At 46.2% G+C, this 21,913-nt stretch overlaps 1 protein-coding gene across 4 annotated transcripts; it reads right to left on the bottom strand.

Annotated features, from left to right (window-relative positions):
* Window positions 1–67: 67 nt before the first annotated feature.
* On the bottom strand, window positions 68–17,220 carry INTS14 (integrator complex subunit 14). 4 transcript variants are annotated; one of them, XM_065559194.1, is made up of 12 exons: window positions 16,994–17,218; window positions 14,680–14,914; window positions 12,601–12,708; window positions 10,573–10,728; window positions 9,164–9,282; window positions 8,414–8,556; window positions 5,015–5,107; window positions 3,293–3,437; window positions 2,911–3,044; window positions 2,695–2,813; window positions 2,258–2,323; window positions 68–1,098 (listed from the first exon to the last, which is right to left on the bottom strand). In XM_065559194.1, the coding sequence occupies exons 1-12, from the start codon at window positions 17,191–17,193 to the stop codon at window positions 847–849; spliced, it is 1,770 nt and encodes a 589-aa protein (XP_065415266.1). In that variant the 5' UTR covers window positions 17,194–17,218; the 3' UTR covers window positions 68–846. The 4 variants fall into 4 exon arrangements, with proteins under 4 accessions (XP_065415266.1, XP_065415268.1, XP_065415267.1 ...); XM_065559196.1 differs by having other exon boundaries at window positions 14,680–14,939; window positions 16,994–17,197; XM_065559195.1 differs by lacking the exon at window positions 12,601–12,708 and having other exon boundaries at window positions 16,994–17,220.
* Between the last annotated feature and the right edge of the window lie 4,693 nt (window positions 17,221–21,913).

The following is a 21,913-nucleotide window of genomic DNA, read 5'->3' as shown; positions in this document are numbered from 1 at the left end:
TTAAGCCTCCGTAATGCTAAACACACACATCCGTTCTTTCGAAACTGGATCCAAAACCACTGAAAGCTTCCATAAAAAGTTACTCTTTATTTGTTAATGTGATATCTTACAATTTTGTTAAAAAATGAACTTTCCTCTTGCTAGAATGTAAGTTACTTTCTCAAATATGAATATCTTGAGGCAAATGAGATACCTGAAACTTTCGTAACTTTACATTTTGAAAGGCAGGGCTTAAATCTTTAAAGTCAGGAATGCAATTACTGACAGCATCCAAAACTTACCGGCTATGCATCTAACCGCATGCAGTATTCATACGCTCAGTCTTTGACTGGGTAAGTCAAGTGCATGCAGTTGCATAGCTGAGGTTTTTGAAAGCCAGGCCCTAATAGATAACACCTGCCTCTCTCTGGAGAAAAGTTTTACACAGTGCTTTTGTGCACCAATCTAATTGTTACGGGTTATGTGTGGGGTTACCTGATGACTGGTTCTTTGGGAGGGGGGAAAGAGGGCCAGTTCTAAGCCACTGGTACCAGTCCATTGCATATGACAGCATTTTCCTCGTCTCTCCTCTCACACACCTTAATAATCATACTATATAACCTCCATTCTTGTTGTGAGACTTTCACGAGGCATTTAAAAATACAATTTCCAGGTAAAACTCTAAATCCACTAAGAGCTATACGAATTAATCCCAGATTAAGAAACTAGATTGTTTTAGAGCACCGGTTTGCATTGATAAAGTTCTTCAAACGATATCTGAGTCAGTCCTAGGAAACAAATATGACAGGAAAATTTGGACCACTTGAGACTTAAAAGTAATGTAGAGAAGGTTCTAAGAAGTGCAGCTCATATTCTTTCAGTGCTGCTACTGGAGAAGTCTGTCTGCAGGGGAGTGATGTTATGGTCATAGGCGGCATATTCAGAGGTCCCATTACTTGCTGCTTTGAGTTGCTGAGCAGCGTGAGTGAGCTGAAACGCTGCATCGGGATGAGCTGTATCAGGCAGCAATGTACACTCCCTTTCCAGCATATCTGCCACTCCTTTCAAAAGGTCCAAAAATCCAAAAGCCAAGGCTGCCTTGCGTAAACGGTTGAGTTCCTGGAAGGGAGAAAAGCCCCATTTAAAGTCATCTTGATTCTTCTGAAAGGATATTTTATTCATTGCAAATTTGGGGGAAGGGGCCCTTAGGCTACAGTTCTGGCAAGCTTCCCAAGTGCTCACAGCATAAGGGTGAATTCTAGTGTTGGTGCCAGACTGGAGACAGCAGATATAGCACACTAACATGTTGGCTTTCTCACGACACCCTCCCAGCGTGCCTCATCAGCTCTCGCCCCCAGCTCCATGGCTCTGGTGGATAGCCCTGCAATTTGCTTTGTTATCTGCTCGATTTCAGCCAATCTGTCCAGCAGAATGTACAGAACGTGATTTTCTTAGATTGTAAACTCTTAGGGCAGAGACCATAGCCTTGTCTGTGTTTATAGAGCACGTACCAGAACCCTGGTTGGGGTCTCTGGGGGCTTGTGTCACTGCTAGGCTTGAGGGAAGAATTATGGGTATAGACTGGTACAATGTAGCTAACTGTATCTGGCTTATTGGATTTCTTGCCCTCTGCATCATAGGCGGAACACACACTGATAGTTGACTTTGTTACCCAAGTATAGGATGCTCTCGGGTGCTCTCATTTCCTTCTGTGATGCCCTTTGATCCCTCAGTACTAGTAGTACCTGCTGCTCTCCAATTCATTCCAGAGTCCAGCTGGCAAGGGGTGTTTGGAGTGCACACCATTTCTGCCCTTCCCCATGGAGATGTGTACACCACCTCTGGGATACACGGAATCACAAAGACCTTAACAGACTGCTAAGGTCAAACCCGCCCGTTCCTCACCCCTAAAATTCACCTCCCACCCTTGCTACCTTGGGGCTCTGGCTTTCATTATCTGCACCACCAGTGCAGACTCACCTCTGGGATACATGGGATCACTCTTAGACCTAGGTCTCCTTCAACTGAACCCAATATGCTGTCCTGTCAGAGGAGCTTAGATCAGGGGATTGCAGGTTACAGCTTTACCAATCTGTACAATTGGTCAAGTATCTCCCTCCCTCACAAAGGCTGCTGAGAATTAACATTTGCAAAGCACTACAAGCTCTTTGGATAGACCACACGGAGAATTATTAACCTCATCGGTCAACGTGCTCTATAGATCAAACTTGTATCAGTACAGTTACATGTTACATGCAACCCACAACATGCTACTCACTTTGTAGAATGTTTGAGTTTTTTCAGGGAGTTTTCTTGCATTTCTCAAGATCTTCTGTACATCTGTCTGGAGAAAAAAAAATACCATAACTTTGGGGGGGAAGAATCCCCAGCTATACTGATAAATAATCACTTGATCATTCCCGCAGGCTCAGTGATCAGTCACTGATTATGCAGCTCATACAAGCTAACATACAAATGGTTATTACACTAAACCAGATACCAGGCAAAGCTTTCATTAAACAAACGATACGTGCCAAGGTGTTTTAATTATGACACTTCAAACAGGAAGCTTTAATATGAATTAAAGAAAAAAAAAATGACACTAGATGGAAGTGACAGGTATAGAGACCGTTCTACTGCCCGAGTAAGACGACCCTTTCAAAGCATTGATCCTGAACTGTGCAAGAGCACCAAAGCGAAGTACTGAGTTGCTACCTGGAGGCCGCTTGGTTTGATCCACACAGTGACATTCTGCGCATAACTGCGCTTGTTTTTGGGCTGTAAGGGGAAAGGGCTTTTATTGTCATCTTCGCCATAAGGATTTTCTTTAGCATCTGAAAGAAAATAAAGCTTTTTAAGAATAAGACGTGGCAAGGGCATTAACGCAGAAACCATCAAATGCACGGGAGACTTTAAAATCTTGGTTACTACCTGAAATAGGTCCAAGCTGTGCCATTTTCCCTAGCCAAGGCAAGGGCTCAGGACCAGGTTCAAAGAGAGACATCATGAGGTTTGATTTCTTCTTACTATCAGCTTGGGAGTACAGCATTCCATGCCATTCAGGCCTAAAGAAACGAGCAGACTGCTAAGGTCAAAACCGCCCATTCCACACCCCTAAAATTCACCTCCCACCCTCGCTACCTTGGGGCTCTGGCTTTCATTATTTACCCTGCCAGTGCAGAATCACAGTAACACTAAACATTCTTGTCAAGCCACCTGGGGCTCACAGCTTGGCGTGCAGTATTTCATAGATGACTGGTCCCAAAGCATCACCACGAAAAGGGACTTTTCAAAGAGAAATGCACCTCCATACCCTAACTGAACAATGGCCACCATGCCTTCCACTTTCAGGCTCCCATGCAGCAGTACACAGAAGTTGGGTATTTTGCCAGCAATTTGATTAGCTGAATTCTCATCCTCAGTGTCATCAGTGATCCCCGGTCCCACCTCATCACCTTCTGTGCAAAACAAAACAAAACAAAACCAAGAGAGATTCACACTCACTAACGCTGCTTTGTTTTCTATCACGTTTGACACCTTAAAACCTCTGCCAGGCAAGTCACCCAGCAACAGCCACCTCTTGTCAACCCAAAGCAAACCACCCTACAGTGCAGTTCAACAGAGCAACCTTCCTTGCATGCAGCACCTTCTCTCTTTAGGAAGGCTCCAATTCTCCAAAGCCTGGTGGTGTGGCTAATGAGTCACAGCACGGCATATAGTTCTAGTGCAGTGGTTTTCAAATTTTTGTATTGGTGACCTCTTTCACACAGCAAGCCTCTGAGTGTGACACCCCCCCCAAATCAAAAATAGGCAGTTTAATTTAATTTAACAGGGGGTTGGGGCTATCAGTCCCACAGAGCTGACAGCTCGCAACCCTCACGTAACCACCTTGCGACCCCCTGAGGAGTCACGACCCTCAGTTTGAGAACCCCCATGTCTGCCCTGCTCTGGCCTCAGTTCAAGTGAAATCTCATCTTTGGGAAAACCAGACTAAAATACAAGGTTCCAACACCGTGCTGGTTGCAAGTGACCCCTTTTAAGGGAACCCTTAACCCCTCCCTTCATATGATTCTTTTTTGTCACAAGCAACTTACTGAGTTTTAGGAGGTGAAAAACAGCTGTGCTTTAGCCATCAGCATGAGGTTCCCAAAGGGAGGAAAGGTTTGGCACAAAAGAGTGCAAATACACAGAGCCAAAACCCACTAACTGCATATTTGGTCCTTTCAAATTTTCCCCAAGAGAAACCTCACGATATTTCCTCTTTGCTCCACTTGAGGAAGCGTAACTAGGAACCACACTGAAATGGCAACAGAAGCCCTTCTGAATGCAACCACAAGTACACAGCAGGCAAAGTTTGAGATTTACCCAATCTTCCTTACTACTCCCACCAGCCTCCCAGGCACAGATACAAATGTTAACAGAGAGGAGCAGTAGCTAGCGTTCCTGAATAACAATGGATAAATCAAAGCACAAATACCACGCTCTGTATTACCTCACCCACAAGGTGGCTGAGGTAATATCTTTTATTGGACACAAGCTTGTCTCTCTCACCAACAGAAGTTGGTTCCATAAAACACTACCTCATCTACCTTGTCTCTTTAATATCGTGGGACCAACATGGTTACAACTACACTGCTTACAAGCTCTGTTCTGAAGACCATTAAAAAAAAAAACCCCAATCACTACAAGCAGATAAAAAGGTGCATTAAACATTCAGCTTGATTCCTGAGCTAGAATTATTTGTATCTCTAAGTTCAGAAAGTTCTATTTATGTCACTAAAGAGACACTGTCCCTTTTATTAACAGTGCTGTTTTATGTACAGATGCACTTTTAAGAATCCTTTTTTAAAAAAAGGCAAAGAGCTTGTGTTTAAGATTTTAATGGGATCATCAAAAAGTGTTCTCCAAATGGCATGACACTTGTCCTTTAAGAGAACTTTGGAATGTCTGGCTCTAATCTACCACCAGCAACCTTGGAAAACCTTGTCAATTCCAAACAGTGCAATGTTCACTATTAGAAACAAAAATGGCTCACCTTTGTTGAGTGCAATGGGCAGTACCAAGTGTCTAGATAATACAGGAGGGCTAGAAATATCAGCTATATCTATAAAACCGACTATTTCTAGATCTGCAAAGAAACAAACAGTCACAAGTCAGCCCTGGAAACAGCTAAGGATTCATTCATGTTAAGTTTAACATCAAAAGAGGAATACTCTTCCTTGCACTGTGAGCTTTTTGAAGCATGGACCATATATAACTACAGCACTTCACACAATGGGGCCCCAATCTTGATCGGGACCTCTAGGTGCCACCATAATATTATTGTATAGTAAATATTTCTGAGTAACTTTAAGATGGGCAGTTGAAAAGCAGCTATAACAGACTATAACCTGGTGTGTCTAATGGAAGTGATCTATGAAATATGCTGCTACACAACATGCTTTTGTTCATTGGTACCTAACACTCTGCCCATAGGAGAGAGATAACCAGTCATCTTTAAGAACAAAAAGGCAGACTATCTGCCCTGATCCACTCCTTTGCACTGCTCAGGTGGCACAAATGCCCCACCCCGGGATAGCCCCAGTGTGGGGAGTCCCTAGCAGATATAAAGCCAGGATGGCCACCTTCTACACCTCTGTTGCCAGAGCTCCTGTGCAGAGGGCAAGGAAGGGGAGTGGCCAAAGCATGATGCTCTCTGATTATGCCCAGCTTGCACCTGGTCCTTCAAAGACCATATCCAGCTGGCACAAGTTAGAGGAGTTCTTAGGCTATTCTAACTTGTGCTGAGGCCAAGAACCAGAGAACCTGACAGCCCTCTGGTCTGTTGCAAAGAATCCGTCCCAAAGGCTGATAACATGGATGTTTTCCATAGCTAAGTAATGTACTGCTTAATTAAACTCACAAAGGCATTCAATGGTTGACTGAATATGTTGAAAGGTGTATTTTAATGGATGTAGAATGGAATCTTATTTATACCAAATTCCCTTATCTCAAATGACCAGAGATCCACCAACATATATTAAATACAATTAGAAGTCCTCTTGTTTGGATAAGTTTCATGCCCCCGATTTCATTCAGTTGCACTGTTTTCCAGTAGTTAACTCATTTAAAAATGTGATGTATACTAGTCCAAATTCAGTATAGATCCAAATAAAAAAAGTGTTATTACTGTGTTCCCCGCTCCCAATGGATTTCTCTTGCAGCTGAAAAATCAAGGAAACCTGAATGGCATTAATTTCAGAGTTCCTACTTCATTTATTAGAATAATTTAACCTTAATTGTGCACCCATCAGTTTTTGGAACGAACCACACACTTTTTGATGAAGACTCAAATAGAGCCAGATATTGTTTAAGACATGTCACAGAGCAGGTTCGGGAAAGCAAGTTATCACACAGAGTAACCTACCATAGCACTCTACTGCCCAATTGTAAAGAATAACATAAAAACAAAAGCACACAGGGCCAAGTGCACTGCTGAGAAGGGAAATTTACTTTGGCATAATAAGCAGGCCTGGATTAACCAATGTACACTCTGTGCACTTGCACAGGGGGGCCCTGCCCACTGGATTTAAGTGAGTGCAAGCTGGTATGTGGGGTTGCAATTCTGTCATGATGGGGGGGCAGTCAGGCAAATTTAAGTGAAGGTGGGGGGCCTTGCAATTTCCATAGTGCATAGCACTCCAACATTCTTTAAATCAGGCACTAATAACAAGTAAACCTTCATGCGGAAGGTCATATTTGCAAATATTGCAGAGCGTATTCGCTCCTTGAGGTGCATTCACTTATTTACGCATTGTGTGCATGCCTCAGTGACAGAACAGACCCCCTCTTCCCAGGTGAAACTTTGGTCTCTGGGATGAATGAGGAAGGTTGCACTCTGCACAATTGTTTTTACAGTGAATTTAGTGGTGGTGAGAGGAGCAAATTAACAACTCTTGGAGAATGAAGATATAAGTAAGGGCAATGCAAGCTTCCTCCATGTTCCAATGTCTCAATATCAGCCTTTGGAGGGTAGTTCAGACTCTATAGAATTCAACCCTTGGTTTCTCTGCTGAGGCTGCCAACAAAGGTGCCAACTGGTTCCAACTGAGATGGAGGGGGGAGGGTTTGTGATGTAGGCAAGTCTAGTAAGAACTGCCCTGACATCACCAGCTCATTTGCCACTGAGCACCCATTAGAGCAGGGGCGGGCAAACTTTTTGGCCTGAGGGCCGCATCGGGTTTCCGAAATTGTATGGAGGGCTGGTTAGGGGAGGCTGTGCGTCCCCAAACAGTCAGGTGTGGCCCAGCCCGCTATCCGACCCCCCCTGCTTCTCGCCCCCTGATGGCCCCCTGGGACTCCTGTCCCATCCAGCCCCCCCTGTCCCCTGACAGCCCCCGGAACCCCTGCCCCTGACTGCCCCCTGCCACCCCATCCAACCCCTCCTCTTATTCCTGACTGCCCCCTGTGGATCCCTGCCCCCATTCAACCCCCCGGTTCCGCGCCCTATGACCGCCCTGACCCCATCCACACCCCCACCCCTAACCACCACCCTGAACTCCCCTGCCCTTTATCCAACCCCCTCTGCTCCCTGCCCCCTTACCACACCGCCCAGCTGGAGCCAGCCACCACGCAGCACAGAGCACTGAGTCAGGCAGCAGCTCTGAGCTGCGCTGCCTGGCAAGAGCTTGCAGCCCCGCCACCCAGAGCATTGTGCCGGCGACGGGGCGCGCCGAGACTGCGGGGGAGGGGGAACAGCATGGGAGGAGCCGGGGGCTAGCCTCCCGGGGTAGGAGCTCAGGGGTCGGGCAGGAGGGTCCTGTGGGCCGCCTCTGCATTAGAGGATAAAGACTTCTGCTCGCCTCCAAGCTGGACTGATTTCAGATTAGTCTCCCAGAAGTGAAAGTCTCCATATCCTGAAGCAGCCAGCCTACCTCTAAGAGACACAGCCAGAACCCACAGCCCAGGGTGCTGTGGTGGCTTTAAGACACCTGTGGACCCTCCCACTCCTCACTTAGATAGCTCTGAGTGGTGCCTAGGCTGTCTCTGGGCAACCAGAATCTCAGCAGGATTATGTACTGCTACCCTAGTCCCAACCTGCCCCTCCTGCCCTCTACATCAGGCTTGCAAGGGAGTCCGTGGAAGACAGCCCACGGCTGTCTTCCACACTTCCTGCACTGTGGGGATTCTCAGCTGGCCACAGCTGGGGTTTTTAAAACCATTCTACGCCACGCTGGCCCATCTGCCAGGTGTACAGGGGCCAAAATAGGGTGAGACTCTGACCCTCTGATGGCAGATGTAGCTGGCTATTGCAATGTTATTGGAGATTGTATTCCTTTTTCTTCAGACCAGAGAGAAAGTGGAGGGAACAGTCACAATGCAGGGTAGGGGATGTCAACAGAAAAAGAAAAAGTTAACACGACTCAAGTTTAAAAAACAAACAAACATTTGTTACCTGTATTAATTGCTTTAGGGATGGGATCTATTTCCTCATCTATAATGAAAGGTTCTGGTCTGGGAAATACTTGCACATCAGATGTTAAGTGACCACATTTGAGAACAGCATGGAATGGTGTATAAGCCAGGTCTATTAGTTTTCTAGAACAGGATCGTTTATTATTAGGGAAAAAGTAATACAAATCAGTTGAAAATAAGTTTTGCAAGCTTGTTTAAGTGCATTATACTGAGCTCCCAACATGGATTTTAAAAAAAAAAAAACGTGAGTTAACTCAGTAGTTCTAGCATTGTCAAATTACGAAATGCTACGATATGTTACAGAGACAAGGTGGGGGAGGTAATATCTTTTATTAGATATTAGATAGTACCGCCCACATCTTGTCTCTCTAATATCCCGGGACCAACATGGCTACAAAATACTGCATATGTGATACATTATGACATTTATGGCAAATTAACAGCAGGAAAAGCCTATGACCTGATCAACATTTCAAGTTGCCCAATCACTGACAAAAGGAAAATATCTAATTAAAAACAGTAGCATCAATATCTATAAAGAGTGAACAAAACGAACAGCCTTAACCAATGAAGGTCAAGGATTAATCAATAGTAGTTAACATACTGGACTAGGAAAGAAAAAGAAACCTATGAATCAAAACAAAACAAATCCAATTTCTTGTTTTATGCTTCTTTGTTTTCTTTACATACCTTAATTTCACAGAGTCATGTTAGTTACAAAAATACTAACCCAAACATGGACTGCACATTCTTCAAGCAAAGAGGTCCATCGATGGTAAAAATCTGTCCTTCCCCGTTATTTAAATCTACAAGTCTTTCCAGACAATCTAAAGAATCTGAGCTCTGGAGCTGCACACACACAAAAAAATAAATTATACCTTAAAAAAAACAAAAACCAGCATAAGAACAGAAGATGCAGTAGACTGTTTTTAAGGAAATATATGAAAATGAGAGTAAAAGTCTAAGGCCTGATCTACACTAAAAAATTAGGTTGGTTTAACTACTTGGTCAGGGATATGAAAAATCCACATCCCTGAGCGGCATTAAATCAACTATGTCCCCATGTAGGCAGTGTTAGGTCGACCTAGCTATTGCCTCTCAAGAGATGTGGATTACCTACGCTGACAGTGTTTTACGTGTAGACAAGCTCTAAGTTAATTAAAAAAAATTAGAACAACCTTATCTTGCTAATTTTTAAGGAAGCCAATGTTTCTTCCCAAAAGAGGTTTACTCCTAATGTAACATTTATTATTAGCCCAGAAGGTTGTCCCCTACTGGGGTTCGTAATACATTGTTTCACCAAGTCAGACCTAGCTTCCAGCTCTTATATTAATATATTCCAAAGCCAAAAGGGATCATCTAGTCTGACCTCCTGTATAACGCAGGCTATAGGACTTCCCAAAATTATTTCTAGAGCAGATCTTTTAGAAAAACATCAAATCTTGATGTAAAAATTGCCCTTGATGGAAAATCCACCACAATCCTTGGTAAACTGTTCCAGTGGTTAATTACGCTATTAAAAATGTACATCTTATTTCCAGTCTGAATTTGTCTAGCCTCAACTTCCAGCCGTTGGATCATGTTATATCTGTTTGTCTGCTAGAGCCCATTCTCAAATATTTGTTTTCCCTCCATGGTTCTTATAAAATGTGATCAAATCACCCCTTTACCTTTTCTTTGTTAAGCTAAATAAATTCACAGGTTCTCAGTCTTCAAGAGTGCATGAGTGCCTTTGATAACATAATACTTTCTATTTCTATAGTGCCTTTCCTCAGAGGATTACTTAGGCTATATCTACACTACAGATGCAGTGCCGCTCTAGTGACATTGCATAGACACATGCTACATCAATGGAAGGGGTTTTCCTGTCACTGTAGTTAATCTACCCCTCCAAAGGTGGCAGCGAGGTCGATGGTAGAAGTCTTCCATTGACCTAGCAGTGCTATACCGGGGCTTAGGTTAGTTTATCTACATCTCTCAATTAATTTACATATACTGCAGGTGAATGTGACCCAATTATCACTAAAACCAAACACTTTACCACCAGATTGTTAGAATAAATCTTGGGGAGAATATGTGATTCTGTAAAAACAATCACTCAGTAGAACAAAACCAGCAAGAATTTGTTAAAGGAGTCACCTCTTCTAGATTAGCCATGCACATGATGTATAACTTGGACGGGAAGGGAAAAGGCAGTGGAAATCGGCTGCTTTCATTTCGTTGGTTGCACGTAGCTAAGGAGTGCCGCAGAGAGCCTCTGCCAATCCCTAAACAGCCGTCGGTTACTAGAACAACCTAGTGCACACACAAACACACACAAAAGGATACATTAGCATTTTCACCTAAACACATTTCTTCATCTGCCCCAATCCTGCAAACACTTACCCCTGTGCTTAGCTTTACTTCTGTCCGTAGTCCCATTGGGACCACAGGGCTTAGTCCTGAAAATCCCTACTCACATGAGCAGTCCTGACTCGCAATGAATTAATTACATAAGGATTACTCATGTAAGGTTTGCATGTAAATTGTATATTTAAGCAATTAACCGTTACAAATTCGATGCTCTACATAATAAACAGACATATCTATATTTTAAAATTTAATGAAGAAAATAATGGCTAGGATTTATTTTTATAAGCTATAATCAGACCCTACTACTAATGAACACAGAGTAACAATTAGAAGTATGTTTTTCAGTTTTAAAAAGCCACACACCCTTTCAGTATAGAAACTACGCTGTCACAAGGACATTCAACTGCTGGGCAACTCGAGAGCCTCAGAGGAAAGATACTAGAAGAGTGCAAGTTATTATAATCACTCTACAGAACTCAGGGGCCAACCCAATTCCCACGGAAGCCAATATGGGCCATAAAAAAGCAAATATCGGTCAGGTACGTCAGTTCCTCAGTACTTTGCTAACTATTACAGCAGGTCTCAACCCTTTCTGGTTCAGCAGCAGCACTAAGGCACTAATGTGATATTTTTCATCCAAATGGATCCCAAAAGTTATTTACAAAAAAATGGCACTGTAAGGTTAAATAAAATCATTGGATTTGTTTGCCCTCCACTGAAATGCAGCCATTTCTGGGCTGGAACATGGCAGCTGTGTGGTGTTGCTGTGTCCCAAAAAACAACAGTTTTGGCCAGCAAGTGAGAAATACCAAATCCAGCTGAAATTAAGCATTTATTCTTTTCATCCAGATTTAAAATCCAGGTTTTAACAGGTGAGAGAATGCACACTTTTTATTCCTCAACACACCTGTCACTTTTATAGTCTCATTAGTGCTTGTGTTTGCTCTCATGCTTGAAAATAACCTGCCTTACTGTAACAAGAGTTTGCACATTTCCCATGGCCTTTCATCCTCCAGTAACCTGATGTGCTAGCACAACGGCCTATGGTGGAAATAAGAGAGCACCCTACTGAAGATCCGATATATGCTTGATTTTTACATCTTTCTAACTGTTTGGTTCTGATGTCTGTTTTTTCAAGAGGCCTTTTATGGCTATATTACAGGTGGTCTCAATCTACTAGCTGCAAAATCAGCAAATGCAAATCGTACCCCAACCAACAATGAGGCTTTTTCCCCCAAGGAGCACCGCACGGGGGGGAAACCAGACCCAAAGCTGTAACAGCCCAGTGGAAGTTCTGAGTCCTTCTAGCTGAGCATGGCAGATGCAGGCACAGTGGCTCAGCAGGGCTTGGGGATCAAAGACAGAACACATTCAGCAGCAGTCCTCACTACTGCTTCAGAGTAAAGGACGCTGCTGAGCCCAGACACCAGCAGGTGCATGGTGGGGGAAAGAGCTTTGTGATTGGCCATGACCCTTACCTGCTGACTGTGGCTCCCTGGGGCTGAGGAATGGAGGCAGGAGCATAAACCAAGCCTTCCAGAAGTGCTCTAAGAGTTCTAGGGAACTATTTTATTTTGTAAGATGTAGGTGCATCAGGAGCGGGAGGGGATCAGTGTTGAAAGGGGTCCTCAAACGTTTTTCTCTCTACCCAACACTGCAGCTGGGCCAGAGATGGCAGAAATTAGCCCAAATGTTGCTGCTGATTATTTTATGGAAGGGTTGAACATAGTGGCCAACCAAATATGTTCAACTGATAATCTGCAAATACTGCAAGCTGGAGTCTGAGAACAGTCAAAGGCGGCAACCAATCATTACCTGGCAGGGAATCGCAGCACCCCATTCCTGTTGCACAACATTACAAACCCCAACCAGTGCCGATTCTAAGCACGTTTTGTCATAATCATCCATGTTACTTAGGGCTTCCTGGAAAGAAAAATTACACATTATCCTGCCTGAGTGGACCATTGTTATCAGGGAGCACATGCAGCTTATTACAAATCAGGAAGTAATTCATAAATACCTTCCCTTCCCATTGTGTCTTAAAACTGAGGTTTGATTTGTTTTGTTAAGTATTTTTCTGATTTCCTTTATATTAGAAATTAAAGCCTGAAAAACCACATATTGACTGGGGAACAAGTGAAATTCTGACCTCACGAACTGCAAGCAAAAGCTGAGAGGGAAGGAATTCTGGTCCACAAAGGGTACAAACCTGTTTTTAAAATAATCCTTTGCAGGTCTACTAAGAACAGTACAGTCAAAACCTGAAACAATGCTATTCCCTCAAGTAAAACAAAATATCTACTCCAATTGTTCTGATATTTCAACCCCCCCGGAATACATGTGAAATAATAATCAGTGAAGTCAATGGGAACACGGTTGCTGCTTTAAAAGGTACCATTTGTTGGTATCACAATATGACCTTAAGTAATATAACCTCACAACATGCCTGTGAAGTGGGTCAGTAATTTTATATCCAGTTTACAGATGTGGAAACTGAGCCACAGAGCGCTTGCCTAAGAGCCTGCCATGCAGGAAGTCAGTGGCAGGGGAAGTAACAGAATCCAAGACGCTTACGTTCATATCCCGTCTTTAACATAAAACTATCCTTCCTCCCTAAAAGGAAAATTTTATACAGGATCAGAAAAGCACCACATAAAGTATCTGATGCTCCAAAACACAGAGAGAAGTACAAGCTAGAGCAACTTGGTTGGACATTTGACCTGGATAGATTTCCCCAAGGACACCCCTCAAAAAATAAACACCAGCAATGAGAATGTGGGAGAATTCATACGATAAAATGAAAACAGCAAAGGGAATTTGTTCTCAGCAATATATGTAACATCCCTGCATTCCCAGCTCCCTGCTTATGACCCTGTCACCCTCACTCCAGTCCCTGTTTGTCATTAGCTGTCCTCCATATTTACATGAGATCTGGGTCTGGTAGCTCCTCCCCTTAGGTTGGGGGAAGGGGCCTTTAGATGTGGGCAGGAGCAATCCCAGATTTCCAATAGGTGCCAAAAAAAAACATATGTAACATAAGCAACATGAAACTTGGAGTGCCTTGTCCAGTCTCTTTTAAAGCACTGAGAAGCTTCTGTAATTTTCAAACTCAGAGCCAAATTCCACCCTTAGATAAGTCCACACAACTCCCATGAAGGTCAAAGGCTTTCCACATCACATACCATTCAGCCCCAAGCTCCTTCTCAGATCTTCTCTCCTTTCCATGTTCTCCCCGCCTCCCTCCACTCTGCCAATCATGTCAGGCCTGAAGCATCCTTAGTCACTTTGCCCCACTCTCTTCCTGCTTCCATGTTACCCCAGGCACAAAACGCCTTCTCTAAACCTGTTCACTATATTCAAAACCCTTCCTGGAGCTCCCTTATGCTGTGTCACCTCTGGAGAGCACGTCAAAACTCACACAAAAGGGAAGTCACAAAACCATCAGTGTATGGACATACCTCCTCAAGTATCCCGCTGATCTCATTACTGGAACCCTCCGAACAACTTCTCTTCATCCCCACCTTTGCCTTCATTAGCCCTGCCTTGTTGGGTGACATCTGAATTTAGACTGTAAGCTCTTCAGGACAGGAAGTGTCTCTTTACTTGTTTTTGTAAACTACCCAGCACACTTTTGGATGCTCAGACGGCATTACAGGCAGCGCTATCACTTTTTTGTCTGATCATAAAACACAACTTTCCCCTGCCTCAGTTTCCATATTTGTAAAATAGGGATAACACTCACTTCATAGGGTTGTTGGGAGGCTTAATTAACAGTATATAAAGCGATATGAGATCCTCGGATAGGAAGGCTAAGGTTTCACTACAGCCATGAAACACACAGAATATTTTGAAGAATTGATTTGCTGAGCCCAGTATGTTCTTTATAAGGTGTACCTGAAGCGTGTTGTAATCTCTTGTAAAGGGAACCATCAGTTCCCAAAGCGATGAGAAGACCACCAAGGCTGTAAACTCAAGTTTGTAATTGGTGGCCATGTGCTCAAACAACATGGTCAATCCATGGACAGCCAGGTGTTTCCGTTGATACTCTTCAGAGCCCTCCACAGAAACAGGCCGGGTCATGGAGAGCGACACGTCCATCACCACCACAGTCGGCATGATGATCCTTTCTCTATGTTACCAAGAGGAGAGATTCACTGCAAAGGGGAAAAAGCTCTACAGAGTGATTATCCCAGAGAATTGAAAGAGAAACATATGCCCCATCCAATCCTACAGAGTGGCCCTATATGAGGCCATGTCACGCCATAGCACTAACAACACATTAGGACTTTTACATGCTTAAAACTGTAAAGTGCCCCAAGACTGGGATATGAGGGGATGCAGAGGGTTAAAACTGGGATAAGAGGGGTAGCTAGAGGTCAGGAATAAGGGCTTGCCTATATTTTAAATTTAATTTGGATTAAAGGTGTGAATGTAAAGTGCATTGGCTATTTGTGAATAACTCCATGTGTGGACACACTTATTCTAGAACAAGAGTGCCTTGCACCAATTTAGCTTTAATTCAAACTGGGCTTTGTGGTCCAAGGGGTTTAGAAAAGCGGGCTGCTGAGTACTGTTGGATAGAGCTAAGAGAGGAGGAGGAGGCGGCGGCAAAGCAGCAGCAGAAACACACCACAGAAGCACCCAGAGAAGGCAGCAAGGATACCCCAGAGAAATGCACCTGTAGTGAGCTTTTGGGAAGAGCGATGGCTGGTAAGAGGCTTGGAACTGTGAGCAAAGAAACTGTCTCCTGCTGTTTGAGGCCTTCTGGGTACAGGGAAACAGGACATTGTGTACATTCTTGTAAGTAAGCAGGATTGCATCAAAGACGCACCTGACTACATTAACAATTTCTCCTTCCAAAGGAAACAACCAGCTACACCCCAAAATCAGCATGGGTCAAACAGGATTTAGCTAAACTGGAACAAGATACTCCTATTCTAGAATAAGAGTGTCCACACGTGGAGTTATTTAGCAATAGTTATTCCAGACAAGATATTCCTGAATAACTCCAGGTATAGACAAGGGGCAGGGGTTTGCATAGGGCTGAGGCTGAGAACAGGAATGGGATAATGGGTGGTGCTGGTGGGGTAAGGATTTGTGATGTCCTGGAGCTATGTGTTTAAAGGGTCCCAGCAAGAAAGGATTTGGACTTTTCTGAAGGAGATAAATGTGTGTGCGTAAGGAGGAAGGTGGTTAGCTAGAAAGAGAGATACAGCTTTGGGAAGGCAGGACAGGGACAGCAGGAAGGGCAGAATTTCAGGGTTCTGGGACTGAAGTGTGGGGTAGGATTCAAGGAGTCCCAGAGCTGGGATAATAGGGATGGCTGAGGGAAAACAGGATTCAGAGGGTTGGGGGAGCAAGGAGGGCTGAAGGGGACAGGTTTGGCGAGGAGTCAGGATTTGAGGGAACCCAGGGAGGGTAGATTTTGGCAGTATCCCAGGACAGGAGGACAAGATTCAGGAATCCTGAAGCAGCAGGGGATCAGGGACTAAGACAGGCAGATTCTGGAGGTGTCCCAGGTCTGTGGGGGGGATGACTGAGGGTCCCACGGGCTGTGAGAGCTGAGAGATGGTGATGGAGCAAGTTTAGGAGAATTTCAGGGCTAGTGGGGGGGGAGGATTTGGGGTCCTGGGGAGCTGATAGGGGCTGGTGGCTGAAGGGGCAGGTTTGGGGGAATCTTGGAGCTGGTGGGAGGAGCAGTTTGGGGCAGGGGAAAACAAGGTTCAGGGTCCTAGGGAGTTGGTGTGGGGGAGCAGGGTTCAGTGGCGGTTTGGTAGTAGGGGGCACAGGTTTGGAGTAGGTCTTGGAGTAGGTGGGGGAAACTGAGTTTGGTGGCGGGGGTCACTGGGGCAGGATCAGGGAGCACTGGGGGGCAGGTGTGGGGGCCTTGGTTAGTGGGGGGTGCTGTGGTAAGTTTAGGGGTCTCAGTACTGGTGCAGGGCGGGATTAGGGGCAGGTGGCACGGGGGGGGCAGGGTCTGGGGTCCCAGGGCTGGAGGGAACAGGGGCCCGCAGGGGTGAGGGGTCGGGGCGGTGGGGCACTGAGGGGGCAGGATCCGAAGTCCCTGGGCGGCAGAGGGCCGGACCCAGGGCTGCGGGCGCCAGGAGCCGGGGCGCTTGGGGGGCAGGTCCCGGGTCTGGGGGGCTCCCCGCCCCACCGCTGCAGTTCGGGGTTCCGCCGCCCGCTCCCCCCGGCCCGGCCCGCTCACCCCGGCCCGAGGCCTCCGCAGTCCCAGCTCCGCCGCCGCTTCCATGAGTCCGGCCCCAGAAACCTTCCCCCGCTGCGGCTGCCGGAACTCAGGGGCCGGGCACAGAGCGGCCCGGTCCCGCCGCAGCCTCCTGCTGCCCCGGGGAAGTTGTGTTTTGTGCTGCTACACCGGCAGGGGCGACCGGGCATGGGGAGCTGCATGTATGGGGAGCGGGGAGGTGCTGGGGGGGAGCTAATGGAGAGAGGTGGGGTTGCTGTGGGGGGAGCTGGGAGGTGCTGTGTGGGGAGCTCAGTGGGGAGAGGGGGGGTTGCTGTGGGGGGAGTTGGGAGGTGCGGGGGGGGAGCTCAGTGGGGAGAGGTGGGGGTGCTGTGGGGGGAGCTGGGAGGTGCTGTGTGGGGAGCTCAGTGGGGAGAGGGGGGGTTGCTGTGGGGGGAGCGGGGAGGTGCTGGGGGGGAGCTAATGGGGAGAGGGGGGGTTGCTGTGGGGGGAGCTGGGAGGTGCTGTTTGGGGACCTCAGTGGGGAGAGGGGGGGTTGCTGTGGGGGGAACTGAGAGGTGCTGTGTGGGGAGCTCAGTGGGGAGAGGGGGGGTTGGGAGGTGCTGTGTGGGGAGCTCAGTGGGGAGAGGGGGGGTTGCTGTGGGGGGAGCTGGGAGGTGCTGTGTGGGGAGCTCAATGGGGAGAGCTGGGAGGTGCTGTGTGGGGAGAAGTGGGGTTGCTGTGGGGGGAGCTGGGAGGTGCTGTGTGGGAAGCTCAGTGGGGAGAGGGGGGTTGTTGTGGGGGGAGCTGGGAGGTGCTGTGTGGGGAGCTCAGTGGGGAGAGAGGGGGTGTTGTGTGGGGAGCTCAATGGAGAGAGGTGGGGTTGCTGTGGGGGGAGCTGGGAGGTGCTGTGTGGGGAGCTCAATGGGGAGAGCTGGGAGGTGCTGTGTGGGGAGAAGTGGGGTTGCTGTGGGGGGAGCTGGGAGGTGCTGTGTGGGGAGCTCAGTGGGGAGAGGGGGGTTGCTGTGGGGGAGCTGGGAGGTGCTGTGTGGGGAGCTCAGTGGGGAGAGAGGGGGTGTTGTGTGGGGAGCTCAGTGGGGAGAGAGGGGGTTGCTGTGGGGGGAGCTGGGAGGTGCTGTGTGGGGAGCTCAGTGGGGAGAGGTGGGGTTGCTGTGGGGGGAGCTGGGAGGTGCTGTGTGGGGAGCTCAGTGGGGAGAGGGGGGTTGCTGTGGGGGGAGCTGGGAGGTGCTGTGTGGGGAGCTCAGTGGGGAGAGAGGGGGTGTTGTGTGGGGAGCTCAATGGAGAGAGGTGGGGTTGCTGTGGGGGGAGCTGGGAGGTGCTGTGTGGGGAGCTCAGTGGGGAGAGGTGGGGTTGCTGTGGGGGGAGCTGGGAGGTGCTGTGTGGGGAGCTCAGTGGGGAGAGGTGGGGTTGCTGTGGGGGGAGCTCAGTGGGGAGAGTTGGAGAGTGCTGTGTGGAGAAGCTCCATGTAAACATCTGCAAAACTTAACTCGTTATCCTCTTTCAAATCCCTCCCTAAAAGTCTCCTTTCTGCGATGCCTACAAAAAGCTTGACAACAGGTAGGCTGCTGGGGGTGCATTGTTTCAAATAGTCCTTTGAAGCTCATAACACTTCCCAGGTTTCACAATGGTTATGTCTCCCCCCAGAGATGTTACATACAATCCCACAATAATATTCACACCTTTGCATTTCTAATACAATGAACTCCTAAGGTCTTTACACTTAATTCAGTACAGTTGGCTTTGGAAATTGCCAAATCTGTCACACTTAGCTCCTGGGGTCTTGTGATTATATGAGAATCTCAGCTTTCAGTTGAAAAAGCAAGTTTCTAGCCCTCATAGTAGCAGAGAAAAGCATGAAAATGTGACCTGAATAAATCCTCATGGCTCAGAAATCAGAAGGCAAATAGAAAGCCCCCAAGTGTATCTATTGGTTTTTAAAATCTCATGATCTTTTGGAGCCTGACTTAAATTTGGAACACCAGGTTAGCCACATTACATACTTATATTATGGACTGGCTCCTACTCTGCTCCGGTTGAAGCCACTGGCAAAACTTGTATTTTGACTTTAGGGGGGCCCTATATGTGTGCTTTACTGTCTGGTATGGATTGGGCTGGTGGTTGATGTAATGTGTGAATTCTTCATTATCCTTAACTGTGCCACTCCAACAGAACTCTTGTCACACAGCAGAGGGAGCTCAACATGCCTTCTGCTCTACAATTTAATACTGAACAACTTTGTACATCTTGGAACCGTGCCATGATTTTTCAGATCTGCAGAACACAAACAAAGCTCACTGAAGTCAATGGGCTGTGTAGGTGCTTAGCACTTTGGCAGATCAGGCCAGGAGGTTACAGGGCTTGTGCATACCTGTACAATGCATGATTTGCCAAGCCACATCGTGATTTACACCCAGATAATGGAGAGTAGGCTCAAACTCTTGGGGTTGGTGCATACAAAAGGAGCCTACACTGGAGGACTGGACCAGACCTCAAAAAACCCAGTTCTAGTCTTGGCTTCACCCTCTATGTACCTTAGTTTCCCTATCTGTAAAATAGGGATATTGATCTGACCTCCTTTGTAAAATGCTTGGAGACTTACCAATGAAAAGCACTAGATAAGAGCTGAGTATTATTATTACTGAACCACAAAGAGTCACAAATCATGGGGATTCTACGCTAGCTGATGGGTAGATGTAACCCACTGGTCAGTGTGTGTTATGAATCCCTCATTGTGCTGGAGCCAAAAAGAGTGTGAGTCTGTTATAGCACCATCATAAAACCAGGCTGGATAGCTCAAGCTGTAGCAATTTATGCTTTTAGGGATGGAGGTCCCAGTTCAGTTCTCAGCCAAGATGGTGGTCATCACATAAGCATCTCCTTTCCAGCAGCCACAGAAAACTACCTTGGGCAGTCTCTCCTTCCCCAAGGCAGTCCGTGCCTTCCCCCAGCATCCTCTTCATACATTTCAATCATGTTCTTGGCAATTAATATTCAAGGGATTACCTTAGCCTCCTGATATTGTGCCATGGACAGGCAGTAGGAGAAATCTTCTAAAAGGAGCTGTGAACTAAAGAACTGGACTCACACATAGGCAAAGAGAAGGAATGTGGTCTGAAGATGACTCTACTCCTAAAAATTCATTTGGAAAGGCAGAAAGAAGTTCTCACTTCCCTAATAAACATGGAGCTGTATAGTATGCCCATAGTGCCACCCTGCAGGCCACATCACCATATAAACCCCAGTTAAAATGTGACCTGCCATATTGATGGGCAAAAAGAACAGGAGTTGGCTTAATTTAAAAGCTACATACAAACACTCAGGGGATGAGTGCTTAAAACCACTGACCCAGGAACCTATCCTTGTAACAAAGCCCGATGCCAACTCTGTCCACATATCTATTCAAGTGACATCATCATAGGACCTAATCACATCAGCCATACCATCAGGGGCTCGTTCACCTGCACATCTACCAATGTGATATATGCCATCATGTGCCAGCAATGCCCCTCTGCCATGTACATTGGCCAAACCGGACAGTCTCTACGCAAAAGAATTAATGGACACAAATCTGATATCAGGAATCATAATACTCAAAAACCAGTGGGAGAACACTTTAACCTGTCTGGTCATTCAATGACAGACCAGCGGGTGGCTATATTACAACAGAAAAACTTCAAAAACAGACTCCAACGAGAGACTGCTGAGCTGGAATTGATATGCAAACTAGACACAATCAACTCAGGATTGAATAAGGACTGGGAATGGCTGAGCCATTACAAACATTGAATCTATCTCCCCTTGTAAGTATTCTCACACTTCTTATCAAACTGTCTGTACTGGACTAGCTTGATTATCACTTCAAAAGTTTTTTTTCTATTACTGAATTGGCCTCTCAGAGTTGGTAAGACAACTCCCACCTGTTTATGCTCTCTGTATGTGTGTATATATATCTCCTCAATATTTATTCCACTCTATATGCATCCGAAGAAGTGGGCTGTAGTCCACGAAAGCTTATGCTCTAATAAATTTGTTAGTCTCTAAGGTGCCACAAGTACTCCTGTTCTTTTTGCGGATACAGACTAACACGGCTGCTGCTCTGAAACCTGCCATATTTATGGGAACAGTTTAGAAATCCAGATTTGAGAATGAAGTAAGAAATCCCAACACTGACCTTAACAACCAGTAAAGACCTAGTACCAGGAGAGATGATCATGGCAAGCAATTCTTATTATTTCTAAAGCAGCCAAAATTGTCTTCCTGCATGCCCGGGTAGCACTTGATACAAACATCTGCCCTAAAGATCTTACAATCTTTGCCCCAACTCATGCAAGCTGAGCTGCTTGCATGGTGCCTCATTGGGGCTCCATGCATGTCCCAGGTTCTGTCCACACAGACAAAGGGGCTCCAGAGAAGAGATTTAGCACAGAACAATGCCCCCCTTAAACAAACAGTTTAAGCCCCCCAAATCACCTTTTACTTATTTCCGTTTAGCAACGCTGCTGATGGATTGCAATGCATTTAGCATTTCACCCTAATGCAGAACAATGAAATATCTGACCAGAGCTTTCATGCTCCCTCAATCCTGGAGCCATTCTGTGCCAGTGACCCCCACACACACATTAAATACATTATGTTGCCCCCCCAGGGGTTGTTCCAGCAGCCAGGAATTGCCAGAGCATAGGGATATTCCATTCATGCCTCCTTCTGTCTGTCCATGACCCCCATGCTGGAGGTGGCTCTGTAGGAGCCACTAGGGCAGACAGAATTCTCAACTAGCCATTTCAGGTGCAAAGCAGATTTAATTTGTAGCAAAAAAGGGGTGGAGGGTCTGACCCATTTTCCTCTGCTAGTTATTGAACTTTAGCTTCTAGCAGTGTTTTTGCTGACAGAAATTCTGATTTGGGAAATAATTGCTAGCAATGT

Source organism: Chrysemys picta, chromosome 10 (assembly GCF_011386835.1).
Source record: "Chrysemys picta bellii isolate R12L10 chromosome 10, ASM1138683v2, whole genome shotgun sequence".
Taxonomy (NCBI): Eukaryota; Metazoa; Chordata; order Testudines; family Emydidae; genus Chrysemys; species Chrysemys picta.
This window is presented reverse-complemented; position numbering and strand designations above follow the sequence as displayed.

Coding starts and splice junctions, on each gene's coding strand:
- INTS14 (XM_065559194.1), bottom strand. CDS start 17,193: ATGCAGCTCCCCATGCCCGGTCGCCCCTGCCGGTGTAGCAGCACAAAA. Junction 8,557..9,163: donor AATGTGCAGTCCATGTTTGG/GTTAGTATTTTT, acceptor ATCCTGTTCTAG/AAAACTAATAGACCTGGCTT. Junction 3,045..3,292: donor GTGGCCATTGTTCAGTTAGG/GTATGGAGGTGC, acceptor TCGTTTCTTTAG/GCCTGAATGGCATGGAATGC.